At 26.7% G+C, this 18,265-nt stretch overlaps 1 protein-coding gene across 1 annotated transcript in view; it reads left to right on the plus strand.

Moving 5' to 3' along the window:
• The window catches only part of LOC100568467, a 76,487-nt gene that overhangs the window by 1,479 nt on the left and 56,743 nt on the right, over nucleotides 1-18,265 (plus strand). Inside the window, exon 2 of the mRNA XM_003241668.4 lies at nucleotides 2,439-2,573. Coding sequence (XP_003241716.1) covers nucleotides 2,439-2,573 — 135 coding nt within the window. The remainder of the gene's footprint in view (nucleotides 1-2,438; nucleotides 2,574-18,265) is intronic.

Consider the following 18,265-nt stretch of genomic DNA (forward strand, 5'->3'; position numbering starts at 1 on the left):
TAAAATATCTAGACTGTCAAACCGTCTCCTCTCAGAATCGTTTTTCTTATACAATGATATTATATCATTGGATTCAAGTCTAATACAACCAATATATACAATTACCCACTTGTAATCTGCTGTACAGCAGAGCGACATCCACTTACCTGCTTTTTTTGATTTTAGCTTCTCCAAAAATTGAAATACAAAAATGTTCAAATACTCTTTTTTTATATGACCTTTTCTGGAATTTGTGAGATAATATCAAAAATGTGGGAAAGTCAATTTTAAGTAGGCTTGATGAAGAATTCAAATCTGTTTTCAGAATTCTTATCGCTTCATTAGATCAATTGGTATGTTTGGCAAAAAAACACGTCTAAAATACTATGTCACGTGTGTGTGTTAGACGAAAACAGAAAATCACGATATCGAATCCCCTTAAATGTATCTAATTTGATAACTAGAAACCTAAACTAGAAATTCGGATTATTAGTGCTGTAGATCATGATTTTTGAAAAGTGGAAAATGTTAAGTTTATTAATAATTATAGCTTGGGCTCTAGAGAATAAGGATTAATATTATGATTTAACTTAATGTTTTGTCTTCATGTAGTTATGCCTATTTAGTATATACAGCACACGCGTACCTACACAAAATACACAACACCAAGTGTTGATATTGCTTGATGTTTACTCACCTCTGAAGTATCCTTCGATGTAAATTTCGATTACTTTACTATCCCAATGTCATGAACTTATTTGTATGACATACTAATTTAAATTTTCCACGAATGTATGTTCTAAGATCAGTAAATCACTGCAAACAAGCGAAATCTTGACGAATGCTACTTATTGTGTTAACAAACACTGATTGTCTGATATCACAAGTTCAAAACACTGTTCAAAGTTTAAGTATACTTTAAATGCGGAAGATTTAAACAGTAAATGTTATACATTTATTCATATTTCTTAAATGTTCATCCGTGTTTAATTGGTACATCGTACACACATACCTATTAAAGCATATTACATTACATTAGTTATTGGATTGATGATTTTTCTTTAATTTACTTTATTTATCAATGATAATAATATACCCATATTTTATTATTCATTGGGTAATTTCAAAAGTGAGATTTCTTAGGTAGTATATTTGAGATGAATTTTGGTAACAAGGTATAATAGATAAATATGTCAGTATTATTAATTTTTAGCCGTTAAGTCAAAGAAACTGATAGATATGTACATTAAGATGATGGAAGGATGATGGTTTAAATTTAATTCATACGAATAGCTGATTTGACGCTAAGAGCTTAAACTATAATACTATAAAATATTCAGAATATATTAGCTGATAATATACCTAATAGCACAATATAATATATTATTATATTTAGATCTCACGTCATGTAAAAATATTAAAAATATTTTAGAAGATTTATTTTATAATTTATTTGAATTAAAATATTTAATAAGTTAAAGGCAGCGACGGTTATTAGATTTCGTTTCAATATGATTAATTATAAATAAAAGTAGTATATAATATTATATAAGTAATAATTGATTATACTTTTGGTCGATAAGTGTATTTTGTAAGTATAAATATATAATTAAATAATTTGTTTATTTTTAAATAACAGAGAACACAAAACTATATTTTAAAAATAACCGCAATTCTTAGGTTTTACTTCAATGAATTTTGAATAACAACTTGAATCCAGATAAGTAAAGCACAATTTAAAGAATTTTAATGAGGTTGTTCGTCCTGAATATTCTCACTACAATTGACTAGTCAGCTTATTAAAAATATTCATAAATCAATTTATCAATTCATAAACTGAATAGGTTATATTTTATGTAGAAACGATTTTTAACAATTATTTAATATAATAACAACTACATTTACAAGAATATAAAATAATATTATCGAAGACAGCGTTTCTCAACCTTGTTCCCTCTGCACGGCACACTAATCCCATTTTTAGGTGTGGCGCACTTGAGTACTTGACACTGACTTATATATGTATTTATTAGTTTTAATTTTAATATAAAGTTAGGAAAACTCTTGTTAAATCATAATTTAATTTACTAATAATATGACATTTATTGAAATGGAATAACAGTTACCTACATTACGATAACTTTATAAAAACCAAGTCCTAGACCCTTGTGAGAAATTTCCCTTCATTATAAGTTTCCTCCGTGGTGGAATCGTTGACAAGCACTTCCTCAAGTCATCTTCCAAGTTTTATTCCAAACTATTAATCAAAAATGCAAGATAATCTTCGATATAAGAGAAACCTTTATTCATAATCATAATATTTCGCAACACACCTATGGAGACTTCACGGCATATCGATGTTGGGAAACGCTGGTCTAAGTTTTGATTTTTTTAAATTATAACAAAGAATATTTTGTATAAATAATATTAAATATTATATCATGATACATTTTTGTTAGGTGGCGATGGGAACAGGTATTGCTTCGCATTACTATAACTTGGATGTGATCGTACCAACGGCTCGAATTCTAGGAAGAGAAGAGTACCATATTGGCAAAGGAAGTACAATAAATCTAATTTGTGTCATTGAAAATGTAAGTTTTAATTTATTAGATTGTACTATACTGTATATAAATAGTTTTAAGCATCAATGAATATAAAAAAGTTTTAATGAACAACACCACATATTATTTCATAATTCATATGTATAGGTAATGGTTAAAAGTTATTATTAGTTGGAATAATAAATATAAAAGTATTTTCGAATACCTACTTATGTATAAAACTCGTATTTTAAATTAAAAATATATATCTATAAATTAATCAAAATAGGTACTATATTATAAATATCAAATTAGATCATATAGAAATACATAGGTAATTATTAGGGCTAGGATTTTGTAGCATTTGCATTTTCTTTCATAGTACTACAGGACATAGCTAATCAAAAACAAAATTCGATTCATTCATCCCAGAGTTCAAATATGCAATTTTGATTTTGCTTTTTTTGCATTTTCATATAATATTCGTAAATAAATGCTTTTTTGGTACTTTTTTGTCGGTTTATTAGCTTTTTAATTAGTTTTTGTTAATTATACGCATATTTAACATTTTTAGAACATTTACGTACATATTTATCTAAATTATTATTTATTAATTTATTTTAATTGTATTATTATATATACTTATTTCGTGATTTCGTAGTGAAATATTATCGCCTTATCGGAAAATATTTCTGAAAATAGATTCTTAGATTTTGTCAAAGTGATTACCGAGTGGGGAGTAGTGGTTACGTAATACGTTGACATTTATCGACATTTAATAAAACAGTTTTTAATTTAATTTTTCAATCAATATTTATAAATTGTGCTTAGTTATTCTAAGAATTACTTAGTGTGACCATATAAAAATTTATTTAATAAATTATTTTTTGATATTAAAAATATTTTTCAGCTAAACTTAAAAATGTTCAAGTCTTTTTTAGTTGTATTTTCTTGGTTAAAATGCTTTTTTTTGTAGCATTGTTGGCAATTTTTTAATTCCTTTGTTGTAGGTTTTTAGTGCTTTATTTTCCTAGCCCTAGTAATAAAAATGAATATACAATATATATAAATATATACTATAGTCTATAATGTAATAAATATATAAATATATATTATGTATATATATATAATATAATGTATCAATAAATTCTATACAATTCAACTTATAGTTATATGTTTTAATAATATTCTGATATCTGGTATATTAAAATATAATAAGTTTCCTTATAAATTGTTTTTCGTTAATATTTATTTACACATAGAATTAAAAATTATAAATTATTAAGCATACATAATATGTAATATAGGTAGGCAATCCCGCTAAAAAAACAAAATGAAATAAGTTTTTAAATTTTAACAAATTATATATTTAATAGATTTAAAAAAAACTATTTACACTAAATAGGTAATAAAACAAAGATTAATATGTTTTACAGTACTTTACCACTAATTGTAAGTTGTTAGTTTATATTCTGGCTTAGAACTTTATTTAAAAAGCTAACCACATTCTAAATTTTTAAGCAGAAAACAACAGTTTATTTTAACACATATCACAACTTTGTGTAAAGTAAAAGTTTTAGGTAACGTAAAGCACCATATACGAATTAATACTCATAACCTTAAATAAGTTAATTTTGTTAAAATTATATTTTAAGAAATCGTAAATACTTATTTAAAGAGTAAAGTGATTAGCGACTAAAGGTAAATTAAAAATTACCATGTTCATACTTGGGTTAGATTGTTGTATATTTAATTAACTCTGACATATACTATACTAAGTACCTATAGTATAATTGATCATTCATAGCGTAACTGTTATTAAAATTTGTATTTGATTTTTATCAGAGTATTTCAAGTTTGAAACACATGTGTAAAAATAAAATATTTATATGAATGTATAAGAATTGTTATTTATTATATTTATGGACTTAGTAAAAATATGATCATCTACATAAATGGGGTATAATATTGTAGTAAATGTATTTTACACCTTTTTCGATTGTGTTCCAAATACACGTCATAACGTATAAAATTGTTGTCTGTAGTCAATACATTCACAGTTTAATTAAGTGTTGTAAATTTGTCATGATTCGAGTGTTTTTATTATAAGAACTATAAGTAATGTCGATGGTAAAATACATTCAAACCTTTTTCGATCTGTTTAAATTGCATTCTTTATAAAACAATATAAATGGAAATATTGTTGTGTTCACATAGATATGGAAACGCGCAGCGATATTCTATTGTACTTAAAAGCCACAACAAATAACCAATAGGTTTGTTTAGACTACAGTAATAACTACTTAAAACTAAACGGACATCAGTTAGTAGCCTAAATGGCTTAGAATAGGTGGGGAGATGGAAACATATCTTTATGTATACCTATTGAAAATGTCTAACATTAAAAAATAAGTACTTTTGACTCAAAAGTCTAAATTCTTCAATATTTTAAATATAGGAACCAACAAATGTAGGTAAATAAAATAATTTTTGATTTAACGAATTCTATTAGTCTTTAGAACATGCACAATGAAATAAAATAATATACATAATATGTTTGTGCATTTATATTTATATCATTATATCGCTATTTTCTGTATATTTTAAAAGTTACATGCTATAGGCTAACCTATACAGGGTGATTCACCAAGCATGAACAATGAACATATCCCTTTATTCTTCTGCAATAATGCAGTTATTGAAAATCTTATTTAGGACTTTTCAAATGGACTTAAAGACCATATTTTGAGATTTTTTTTACTACTAAATATTATTTTAAAGTTTTAAACATTGAAATAACGAAAAAACTACTCTTTCAACTTTTGAATAAGGTACATCAACATTTTCAAAAAAATATATCCACTAAAAAATTTAAGGACAGTAAAATAGGAAGCGGGGTTTTTCATTAAAAAAAAATAAGTTTGTATATTGCCATAGGGTAGTTTTTGAGAAGGTATACTTTAAATAGGTATCTATACATATAGGTAATTAATCAAGAATTTAAAAACATGGGTTGTAAGAAAATAAAAAAATTCCGAAAAAATCAAAATTTGATTAAGTTGAATGAAAAAATGTGGGTGAGCATAATTGGTGAATCACCCTGTATATTCTAATGCCTGCTAGATATTTTGTATTATTTTTCTAGTATAATACCTAGGATAACGGCGAGTTTTATCTTGATATCATATTTTACATTTTAAATATTTGTCTCAGAAAACCTTAAACCTTTTGTATACTTTAAGCTTGTACACGTATAAGAGACATCATTATCATACCCCTTAAAATAAAAATAAATAAAACTTCGTTGTCTACGTTAATAAGAGCCACGCTAACGCGTATTTAGAATGAAATTCTAATATTAAAACAGGAGTACATAAAGCAATATTTTCTATTTTAGCTGTAAGATTGTATAGTGTATTGACGTTAATTGTCAATTATAAATTGTAAATAAATTACTCTGATGGTTATAATATAGCAGCTGCTATATGGCCGTATGAATAAAACATTTTGTAATTAAAATCGTTATAACTTATTATGAAGAACCAATATTTTATATACGCGTACCTACTACCTATATTCACTTAATTAATAACGTAACTAATTATACATTTTAGTTTTACCTAATTGTACATGTTATGTGATCAAATTATTAATATGTTATAGTTATAACTGAAGACTGGATTTTTATACACTAATAATATTATTAAATACGCATGCAAATATAAAGGTAAAAATATAATATAAGAAAATGTAATTATTATAATTGTACCTATAAAATTAATTTAAAACAAAAAAATACAAAACAAATATTAGAGCCACCGTATATATTTGTATACATCAAATTAATTTTAATGTTCGTTAGAATAAAAAGTTAAAATTGTATGCTGTTGTAGACTTCTGCAAAAATATTTTCTACTAAATAGAAAAACTAAAGTTATAACAGCGTGTTCCATGGGTATTTATTGTTGCGAAATTATGACAGTGTTTATAGTTAGGATATAATAATATAATTATAAGACGAAAAACTGCGACTGTTATTGATGCATGCCTACTTAAATTCGACCAATATTTACTATGAACTATTTGGCATGAAAAAAATGTCAAGATTAATTGATTAAATAGATATCTTTTAATAATATATTTTGGCCCAGTACTTTTACTGACAACATCACCACATTTCGTTTTAATAACTGCACTGATTTAATTTTTAGGAAGGGTATTTATAAAATTAACAACTTTTTATACTATTTCTAATTTTTCTGTAAGTAGTACATTTTATGTTTAGTGCATTGAATTTTATAATAATAATTGAAAAATCTGTTTTAATTGGTAAAATCAGGTTTAACGTTGGATTTATTCAGAATTAATTTACAAATTTTAAAAACATAAGATAATATTGAGAAATAAAATTTCTATAAATAAAAATTTCAAAGCTTAAATATCACTTAATATATCAATATAGTAGATAATAATCCACTATATATATAAAATACAACATACTTGATTATTAGCTAAATCTCTAAGTTATTATTTTATTATATTTTAATGAATATCATTATTTATCAATTATTTCTTATAAACTGTAGTTTAAATGTCTTAGGATAAATTTAAACACGATCAACATTATATAGGTATTTATACATACATACCTAATAATTTGTGTTTATTATGTTTTGTGACTCTGCGTTGTGCATATTTTGAACGTTTACACAAGCTTCTACGGAAGCCAATATCAAGGTCAATATATTTCTAGTATTTATGATTTATCTTTAGTGAATTGGCACACACTTTCTTAAAATCAATATCGCATAGTTAGTGCAAACACAGGTTGAATTATTCCACTGTGTTCTGTAACATATTATGTCGTGGCCCGCGGGATAACAATTTAATCCAAAACTTATTTTATTTCAGCCTTATATATTCTTACTTTCAAATAGAAACGGAATCATATTCAAACAGTCGAATATAAGATTTTATAGCATAGGTACTCGCACAGTGATAGGTTTTGTGCAACTGAAAAAATAGTTTAGTTTTAGTACCGCCTGCCTTATAAAGGTATGATTGGAAATATTTGGTTAGCCCAAAAACATACACGATTCTAATCAACATTAGATATAGAGTTGTATACATTTTTTTTAGTTGGACTATTTTAAATAAATGGTGGTCGTAACAATATTTTATGATTGGTGAAAAATCTAACCATTATTAAAGTTTCAAACAACACGAGAAGATAAATATTTGCCTTTTATAATTATTCATAACTTTATTATAGAGAATATAACAATAGCAATTTATTATTGATCCCTTATGAAATATTTACTTTACTAAGACGATTTAATACTAATAGATTAATCTATATGACGTATTTTATGATAAAACTATTACCATCATATAGGTTATACCTAATAAATATTAATTTATAGTTTTAACTATAGTGATAATAATAATGAGACATAATTATACTTAATAATAAAATGATAATTGTCACTATAATGAATAATGATAGAATTATGGAGCTAATTGGATATAATTATATGTGTGGCAATATTATTAAACATGAATAGGGACAAATGGTATCTTAAGAGGTAAATGCATCTATAACAGAGGAAAGAAGGAATATCAGTGAACTTATGATAGAATTTAAATTGGAAATGGATTGTGATAACATGGTGGCGACAGTTTTTGACGGTAAATTTTCATTTGATGTGACTTTTGCATATTATTTTTTAAATTTTGATCTGGGTATCAGCTTCTAGAACCTTGGTATTCGGAATCATAGGAACTGTTGTTTTTTCATTTGCACAGTTTGAATGAAAATAACGTTTCTTGTTGTGGGGGGGGGGGTTAGTTTTAAAAAAATCAATCGACTTTGTACAGTTTTCAGTCATGGTACCTAGGGTGAATTTAACATAGCGTAGTGGATGGCAACAATACCTCTGAGTCTGCCTAAACGACTGGTACCGCTTAAATTGTGGATGTTGGCACTCTTCTCTGGATTTTTCGACAGTGAATTTGGAAATAAGCAATTCTATCAGTTTAAAAATATTTGGGTTAAATTAACAGTATATGTTAACTTGATTCAAACTTAATTGATGTGTTAAAAATATCTATTAACTTAACTTAACTGAGTTAAAAAATATCATTAACTTGCCCAGCCTTGATCAGATATAATTATATAACATCCTGAACAAATTGTCTGAGCTATTCATAACCGTATAGAAATAGACGGAACATTAGGTATGATAACGCGTGTAAGGGTGGATCTTGTTACGTGGATCGGGTGCTATTAAAGCTATGTATTGGCTGTCCTCGGAACAATGCCATTTCTCTCACTCTTATGATAAAACTCATCGCTATCTCATCTTAATCCGTTTAGTACGACCACGCCTCCCAGTCCCTGGGACAAATGTTCCATCTATTTCTATAATTCTAAGGAGCCTGCTTTTGCATTGCTGTTACGATAACGTTAACTAACGCGATATTTGTGTACAATGCGACGGTCGAAACAGACCTGATTACACATTATTATTATTCACACTTTATAGCTATAAAAACTATATTATTTAGATGTTGGACTGGGGTTTATATTTTAATTAAAATTTAGTTAAACTTATACGTTTTACAAATTGTGAATGCAAGGACATATTTTTTTCAAATTTAAACGATCATTTTTTAATAAAAAAAATGTTCGTACCATTGTTTGGTTAAGTGAACAATTATTCAAATATTATTTACTTTAGATGAAACACTCATATTTATACAATTGTGACGTTGGTTAAAATGTATCTAATGGTACCTACAATATGAATAATATCAGAAATTTCATACTACACATAAATTATTTTCACTGCATGCATACATTTTGAATAAACCTCATTTATAATAACATACTAACATACAATTTCTAACTGTAATTATGAATTATTAAAACACGTTGAAGTTACATAATATAAAATAAATAATAATATAATATTTTACTTTTTAATAAAAAAAATTTCAGACAGTCAACATGCATATTTTTTTTATGTACTAATGTTATTTTTTATTCATACAATTTGTGTTATATGTATTTCTGTTTTAATAAATATTCAGATCAAATTAAATTGTTGATGTGTGCGTGTGTATCAGGAAGGGACAACCATATGGTTATTTTCAATATTTCAATTTCAGCTCTTTAATTTGAGTATGCTGCATTTACGCTATCTGTTTCTTCATATTATCTTATCATGAATAATTGATCATTTGAATAAGAAACATAAATTAATTAGTTTAGCCATTTATCATTTGTATCGTATATATAAGCTAGAGGGGTTTGTGTTTTTTTTATTAAATAAATAATGTTCCAATTTATGGTTTCATAATATTATTCGTTGAAAAACATTTAATAACTATTTATAGTTTAATGATTGATCTTAAATATTATACATTTAAGTTTGTTCTAAATAAATAGGTAATCGATTTTCTTTCATTTCTTTATAAATTATGTAATTTTATAAAATACATTAACTACCTGTATAAAATTAAAATGGTTCGATCGTTCATCCATGGAATAATAGAATTTTATGATATAATAATGTAGTATTACCTATATTAGATTTGCGTTTATTCATAAATATTTCATTACGTACAATAAAAGCATTGGATAAGGTACTTTAAAAATAATAATTTGGTTACATTACCCGCTATTTAAATAAAATTGTAATACAATCAATTTACTTTTCAATCAGGAAAACAACTATAAGTATGTAAAATCTTAAGAAAATAACTTTTTTCGAGTAGGCATTTGTCTAATTTCTAAACAGTAGTCATTTAACAAGCAACGGAAGTATACATAGTAAACAGGTATAATCGAAAATTCATAAAAAAAATAATAAGCAGTTAATACATAACGATTATTAATGTTTAACTATTAAAATATATTATAAAATAAAAATAGTGTTGATATCTAATACGTATAAAAACCTAATAACATCAGCCCACGCAACCTATTTATAGAAAATGTGCTTGAAATTTGCGGTATAAGTATAACAGGTATACACAATTTTTTCCTAACCACTGAAAACTGAAATGTAAAGAGGTAAACTTTAAAACAATTCTGATGAAATTTCCTATGTAAAGCGTTACAAACAAAATATAGTCGTTAGATTAACACGCGTTACTTCTTTTACATTAGTACTGTGCATTGGTTATTTTTCGAGTACCTGAGTAAAATGAGTTCAGAGTTATGATTGTATTATTACAGACCCATTAATTAAAAACCATTTGAAGAAAAAAAGCATAAATTAATTTATTGTTAACATATAAATATAACATGGTACCCATCTTTATGTTCTACAAACACAATCGGATTATATTATTATTTTTTTTTTACTTAAACCGTTTTTATAACATTCCAACATTCGTAAGTCGAATGAACTTAATTGTATGCTATACACATTTTAACCGTTGTAAAAAATTAGTTTGAAGTCAAAGGAAATTTTTGAAAGTCATCAAAAATATCGCGCACTAATCATTCTACAAAGGATTACGATTATCTATGATGGTATCTCGGTATCTCAGTACCTGACATCTGTTATAATAACACGGGATTCTATAAGATTATGTTATAATAATTACCTACATTTTAACGAAGTAAAATATCATATAATCCACAAACCATAAGTATATGAAAAAATACAAATCATTTTATATTATTTTCATCGTAAGCTTATAGGTACTTACATAATATATAAATTATAAATAGTATATACTGATATAATAGCTTTGTAATAATATAACGTTTGTATTAGCCATTAAGGACAAGAGCGATGAAACTCATAATTCTTTTAACAGTATTCCTTATATCATATTATTTGTGTTATTATTATTTTTATAATCTGGCCATTATCTTTCCCTCACTGGCTCATAATTTTCCGTGGTCTATTGGATATAAATTGTATCTTTCAAGAGTATGATACCGAATAATACAAAGTTATTCTTAAATACGGATGGTTTGGAACATATTTTAACTTTTCCAAACAATTTTTAAAACACGATAACAACAGCAGTCTTTTGAAATATTTATGCATGCACTTAAGAGACTAAAAAAAAAGAAAAAAATATGATTAGGTAGAATAGTAATGTATGATATATACATTGTTTTACCCTGGTTAGTTACCTATTTCATTTTATAATGAAATAACTTACATTAAAACTCAAACGTCTGTAGGTATTATTAAAATAGGTACCTAATATTTTATTTAAAAACTATTCAAAGTTATTAAATTTGTATAAATGTCATTAAAAAAAAGTTTTAATTTCAACGGTCTGTTCAGGTTAATTTTCTGCAGTTGAGTACACCTAATACTTAACAATTTGGTAATAAAGATTGAATGTATCAAAATATAAATGAATATTTTAAATAGGTACCCACTTATTTTAATAAAATATATTATTTACGAAGTAATGTATTAATAAACGTAATAAATACTAAATAATTTGACTATAAGGTTATAATTAATCATTATACCTATGGGTTTTTCATTGCTATTAATTTATAATTATTAAGTTATACGCATTTAAATGGTTTTTATTTTAAAATTGTATTTTGCGTTAAGCCGCTTCCAAACCAAGGAAACATTTGTCTGAAACATGAAGATATGTTTCCGACAATTTTCACCGACAATGTTTCTGGTTCAGATAAGTGGTAACGTAATCGAATGTTAGTGACAAATGTATTCTGGTTTGCACGCTGCTTAAGTTAACAACAATTCTATATTGATTTTTATTTATCACTAATCGGAGCTGAACAATTTAAAAAGTCTATACTCTATAGTCTAAATGTATATGAAAGCACACTTAACAGTAGGTATATTGCCTAGGTATGGTGCCAACTTTGTAAACAATATTGAATGTAGGTATTATAAAATATACTGTCTATTATGTATTATTTCAAAGCAAATCGTTTATATGATATTTACTTTCAAGTTAAAACTTTGTAGAAATGTGATTAAACTTTACCTTGTCTTTGTTAATTCCAAAATTAATTAAAAAATGGTATGGGAGTTATTTGACCTTTGTTGTAATTTGAGCTAGATATCTTACTCACCAAAAATATATTAGGTATGTTTTATATTTAATTCTTAAACAATTCTGTTCGTACATAATTCATACTAGGAATAATTAATTTAACTTTGTAATTTAGGATATAAGTTTTTGTGTAGTAAATTAAACTACGTTGTTAGAATTATTATAATTGCTTAACTATTGTAAATTATTCTCAAATTGTTGGAAATAAATGTTTTGGAAGTAAATTTAATATGTAATACTAATATGAGTAGGTATATATCATTCACACACAATACGTTATTACGATCACATTGTATAAGTGTATAACTAAAACAGTATTATAATATACAATGTAATTAGATTTTCAGAATGGTCAACTTACATTAAATGCAATTGACTATCCATACAAATATTTAAAATATTAACATATTACCTATTATAGTTACATTTGCTAAAATAATTATAAGCACATTAAAAATAATATTTAAACATAACAAAATGGAAAAATGGCTCAAATAATTAATATAAGAGAAAAATGATTCGATTATAAAATACATCGAACACAGATACAGATTTCCAGTATGCACGAAATAGCGCCTTGTTTCCAGACAATTAATTTCGCATCGAAAACGCCTGTGATTGGTTTACAGTAAACTAAATAGCGTTATGAAATCCATCGAGCGGCGGTTTTCTTACAACTTCTCTCGTCTCTTCACGATTCATAAAATCCAACGATTCGATAAATCTATTTTAGCTGGATTATCGCCGAAACAATGAAAAGAATAATATAAAATCTTGGTGAAAGTTTTGTCAATGATATTATAATCAGAATGAAATATCGACAAGAAATAGATTAAGAAATAAGTAGGTACCTAAGTAAATGAGAATAAAAGTATAAAAGAACAATATAAACTACAATTATATTGTTTGTATGGTTTGAATTTATCAAGAATCAGTTAAACAAAATGTTAAATGTGTCAAACATTATAAACTATAATGTCATTTTTACATTTTATACGATAAAATCAAAATGACAGCTAAACACCGTCAGCATAATATATAATGGATTTCCACGGGTTTTTTTTGAGGCCGTTTAACCGGTGAATATGTGAGAAGAAGTAATATTCCCATTACACGCACTATTTTTCAATCATTTAAATACAGAAGCCCAATGTTAAGCAGTGTGTGTTAGAAACAGCGAATAATCTAAAAAAGTCTACACAGACATTTTGAGATTATTTGCATAAAGTCTACCTTATTATTTAGAGTTAAAATTATCGAAATATAGAACGTTTTAAAATATCCCAGTTAAACTTTTTATGAAATATTTCAAATAAATTGTATTTTATTATAATATATTTTCAGGAAAAACTATACATTTAGTATCGAATTAATCTTTATTTTTCTCGTTGATATACCTTTGGATTTATATTGTTTTATACAATTTATTAGTACAATTATTTAGCAATAAAAAATTTTCTTTACATGATATCATTTTTAAAGTAATTTGAAGATTTTTCATCCATAATATGTATAGGTTCATTTTACATTTTCGATTTTTCCTGTAATTTTTTCAATAAAAAAATGTTCGATGAAACAACTTCTCATAGTCGCCCTCGCTGAGAACTGTATCGTCTTCATGGCCAATCACCTTCGGGGTCAGTCGTCGTATTGTGTTTCACAGTCAATCTCTCGTAGACAGCCTTTAGCAGGAAACCTACCACGTTCAAAGTGACATTAGCCGCAGGTGGTATAGGTACTATAAGTATAGTACAGTTACTCGGGCAATCGTATGCGATGACTGTCCCTAAAGAAATATGGTTACGTGGTTCTACGATAAGGGAGCATCGGCTGATGACAAGGTTTGTGGTCCACGATAGCGCCGCTCTATTTAGAAACTTTGTATCCAAAATGTTGGTGGTTTTCGGATGCAGTGCAATATATTTTTCATTCAGGGTACGGGTGGTACGGCAGATAAATGTTGGATGACACTACGAAGCCTCATAAAAAAAAAGGCATTAAACCTTAAGTGCCGCAAGTGATTTGGAATACAGGCGAGTCGGTTGAGTGTCACATACTACGTCAGTTGTTTTACGAAAACATCCTACATCGGAGCCTTATCATGGTGATTAGTTATAAGTTTCATTACATTTCTTATTGTTTGATACTGTCTCTTCAATGCAATGTCTGTTCATTTAAAAGGACCAAACTGGCAAACGATAAAAACGTGATGACAAAAAAAGGTTCGTTCTTTAATTCTTTATTAGATTTTTTTAGTTTCTGACGGCAGCGAATGGCCAATACTGCAATCCCATGATGCCGCACAGTTTATCCCTTTGAAACGCCTTCCAAGTTCCAACACACACTTTGTTGTTTTAGTAATCCATTCCGTTTTCGCTAACTTTACCGTTACTCGATAGTACCTTTAACAATAAAATTTATTATTCGTAATAATTAAAACCACTACCTACAACTATTTGTAAATAGCTAATCGGGTTTTCAATGCAGTTGGATACCATCATCCGTACCTACATTTATATTTTATTTATTTAAATTTCATAGCCATAAGAAATTATATTCAATATATTAATTTAGAAGACTAATGGATAAAAATATGAGAAATATAAATGGTAAATATCAATATATAAGCATTGTCTCTCTGTGACTTTGGGTCGTTCAATAAATATTATTATTTAATAAATCATATATAGATACTAAAATACAGTTTAGTACATATAATTTTTTTAAAGAGTATTTACCCAAATATATAAATAAATAAATAATTTGAATTATCAAAAAACTCAATTTTATGATTTCTACTGTTCCTATACATCTTGCTACAGAGTGAAGGCGGTAATTTTTTATCGAAATGAATAATAGATCGAGTTGGGTATAAATTCACAAACATTTTTGTTATAATATTCGGTAAGTGATTAAGATGTGAGATTAATAGTGCTAATGTTATTACTTGAAGTTACCACAAAATATAAAATATCTGCACCGTATCAACCAATAAAAAAATGTTAAAAACCATTTGCAAAACAACCAAAACTGAAACAAACATAGTTTTAAGAAAAAAACCACCGTTCTCTAAACCAAAACTGAAATTGTAAAAATGTGTATCGGTTTCAATCATAGACGAATAATATAAATAAATAACCTGATAGCAGAGAGAGAAACAGTTTGAGAGACATAGGTGAGGGCATCAACATTGTAAGTAAAAGATAGAGAACAACAACTTAGTCCATCTATACCCAATACCCATTAATAGTGATATAGTGATTGAATGAATGAGAGGGGAGGGGCAGAAGTTTAACAAAAAAGATAGTAACTTTCTATAGATAACAAGATACCATACTCGTTTTAATGTCTGACCATATCCACAAGAATAGGTATTAGTTATGTATTTTAAAACAATGTTGCTACCAGATAACCTATATAAAGCAAAAGTATATAGGGGACGCGGATCTAAGTCGGTTGATCAAAAACATTTCATCAAGAAATTGTTCATAAAAAAACAATTCGTCAATAACACTTTTTGTCAAATTAATTATTTTTTATCGATGATAAAAATATTTTACGTACCTACTTAATTTGGGATTAGGTTTTTATATAGTATATCTCACTATAATTAAATTGTACAAAAATAAGTCATCAAAAAAAATAATATTTTCATTAATTAAAATTGTTGTTAAAATTATGTACGTCAACAATGTTCATATTAAAGTAACTAGGTCAAAGTATATTATATCATAAATACATAACCAACATACCTTTATGTATAATATCATCATAACAATGAGATGATTAGGGAACAATTTATTTCAAAATTATTATAACTTTAATACAAACTCTAAACGCGGAATTTCAATACAAACCAAAAATAAGTATTATTTGTCCAACAGTATCACCGATGAGCAAAACCTTTTGATGAATGTGGAGCAGACGCTTTTGACGGACCGGGGGACAAGAAGTCCATAATATTATATTAATAATTTAATATTTATCTATGGTTTCAATCCCCGACTGTTCCAAATATTTTTGCTAAGTAATACGCCTATCCCCGGCGAATTAATATTGTAAAATTATGTTATAATGACGAATAATATAATAATTTATGTGGTCGTCGTCATAGATTCTCGTACTAACTGTGATCCGTTGATATAATGTTGCGATGAAGATGTGATTCACCAGGCTTCTGGGAATTGACAGGATATTATGCACGTACACGCGATCACTCGCATTATTATGCGTGCACGTGTCAATTTATATCCGACAAAAAAACCGATAATTCCGGTGAAAAATACCTCTTAGTTCTAAGAAATAAATAATAACGTTGCGCCTACAGGTACGCCTCTAACTTTTAGTTACTGTCTTTAGTGGCGTACCAGCAATAACATAATGGCGGCCGTAGTGTAAAGAAGCTCATGACTGTCTCTTGCCAAGGATATGGGTACCTATTCCGTAGTCGGGGACACGTCATGATGGAGTTGTGTAAATAATGATTTCCTCGAAATTATATATTACTGATACTATAGAGGCAGGGGGAATTTCGCAAATATATTTTTACGGAGGAAGACAATTGAGTGGATATAGTTGTGACCCGTTAACCCCCCCCCCCTCCCCTACAACCATATGGGCCACTGGCCAGTATATAGCATAAAAAATAGTTTCTGGTGCAGTGTCGAGTCGATTGTCGAATGTTCAGATTAAAGGTGAAACATTCAAACATTTAAACATAAAATTAATCCGTGGTGTAGGTACATGGTTTAAACTGAGTAGTTAGGTACCGACGACCGATACTAAATATTTAAGTTAATATTATGTTAATATGTATTATGGTTTATTTCAAAAATAAAATTGGAAGTTTTAATTAATTTAATATTAAATATATATTCTACTGAACCCAGTTTTATAAGCCGTAATTTTCTTTAGTAAATAATGGTTATAATAATACATGGGTTATGGGTAATAAATTTATAATAATTGTATTTTTTTTCTCAAACATACAACATAATTTATCACGAGATTCTTATGTTAAACAAATTGGTGACCTAAGTAGTGATGGCATTTACCATGTTATAAGTTATAAGTTTTAATACATTGTTGATAACTCATAAACGCATAAGGCACAAACAAAATAATATGTCTTAGGTTACATAGGACATTAATTTTAAATAGAGGTTTCTTTTATAAATAAAATGGTTTTTCTAGTAAAATGAAATTTAAATTCAAGTTAAAGTGGAATTGTGAAACTTCTTATCAGTTAAATTGCGTTTGAGTTTAAACTCCATTTACACCATATTATATACCAAGTCAGTGACCAACCAAGATTTTGGATAACATATAATCGTATGTTACGTTTTATCAACATAAGGACGTATAGTGAATTAAGGAAATAATGGTGATTGTATTTTGGCTACTTTAAAAAAAAATATATTCAAATATCAGATGATATTCAAAAAATTAAAGTGAAATAATCATATTGCATATCGAACGACGCGATTGTTTCATTATATTATATTATAAATATATAAATAATGAACATTTTCCAAAGTAGACTTTTTTTCACAAATCAATTTATCTATAGTGATAAATTAGATATCCTAATAACACTGTTAAACTATATTTAATATAACACTGTACTTATATTAAACAAAAAGTATTAAGTACAAATTAACATATTAAATTTAGTG

The sequence above is a fragment of the Acyrthosiphon pisum genome, chromosome A1 (genome assembly GCF_005508785.2).
Source record: "Acyrthosiphon pisum isolate AL4f chromosome A1, pea_aphid_22Mar2018_4r6ur, whole genome shotgun sequence".
NCBI classification, from domain to species: Eukaryota; Metazoa; Arthropoda; class Insecta; order Hemiptera; family Aphididae; genus Acyrthosiphon; species Acyrthosiphon pisum.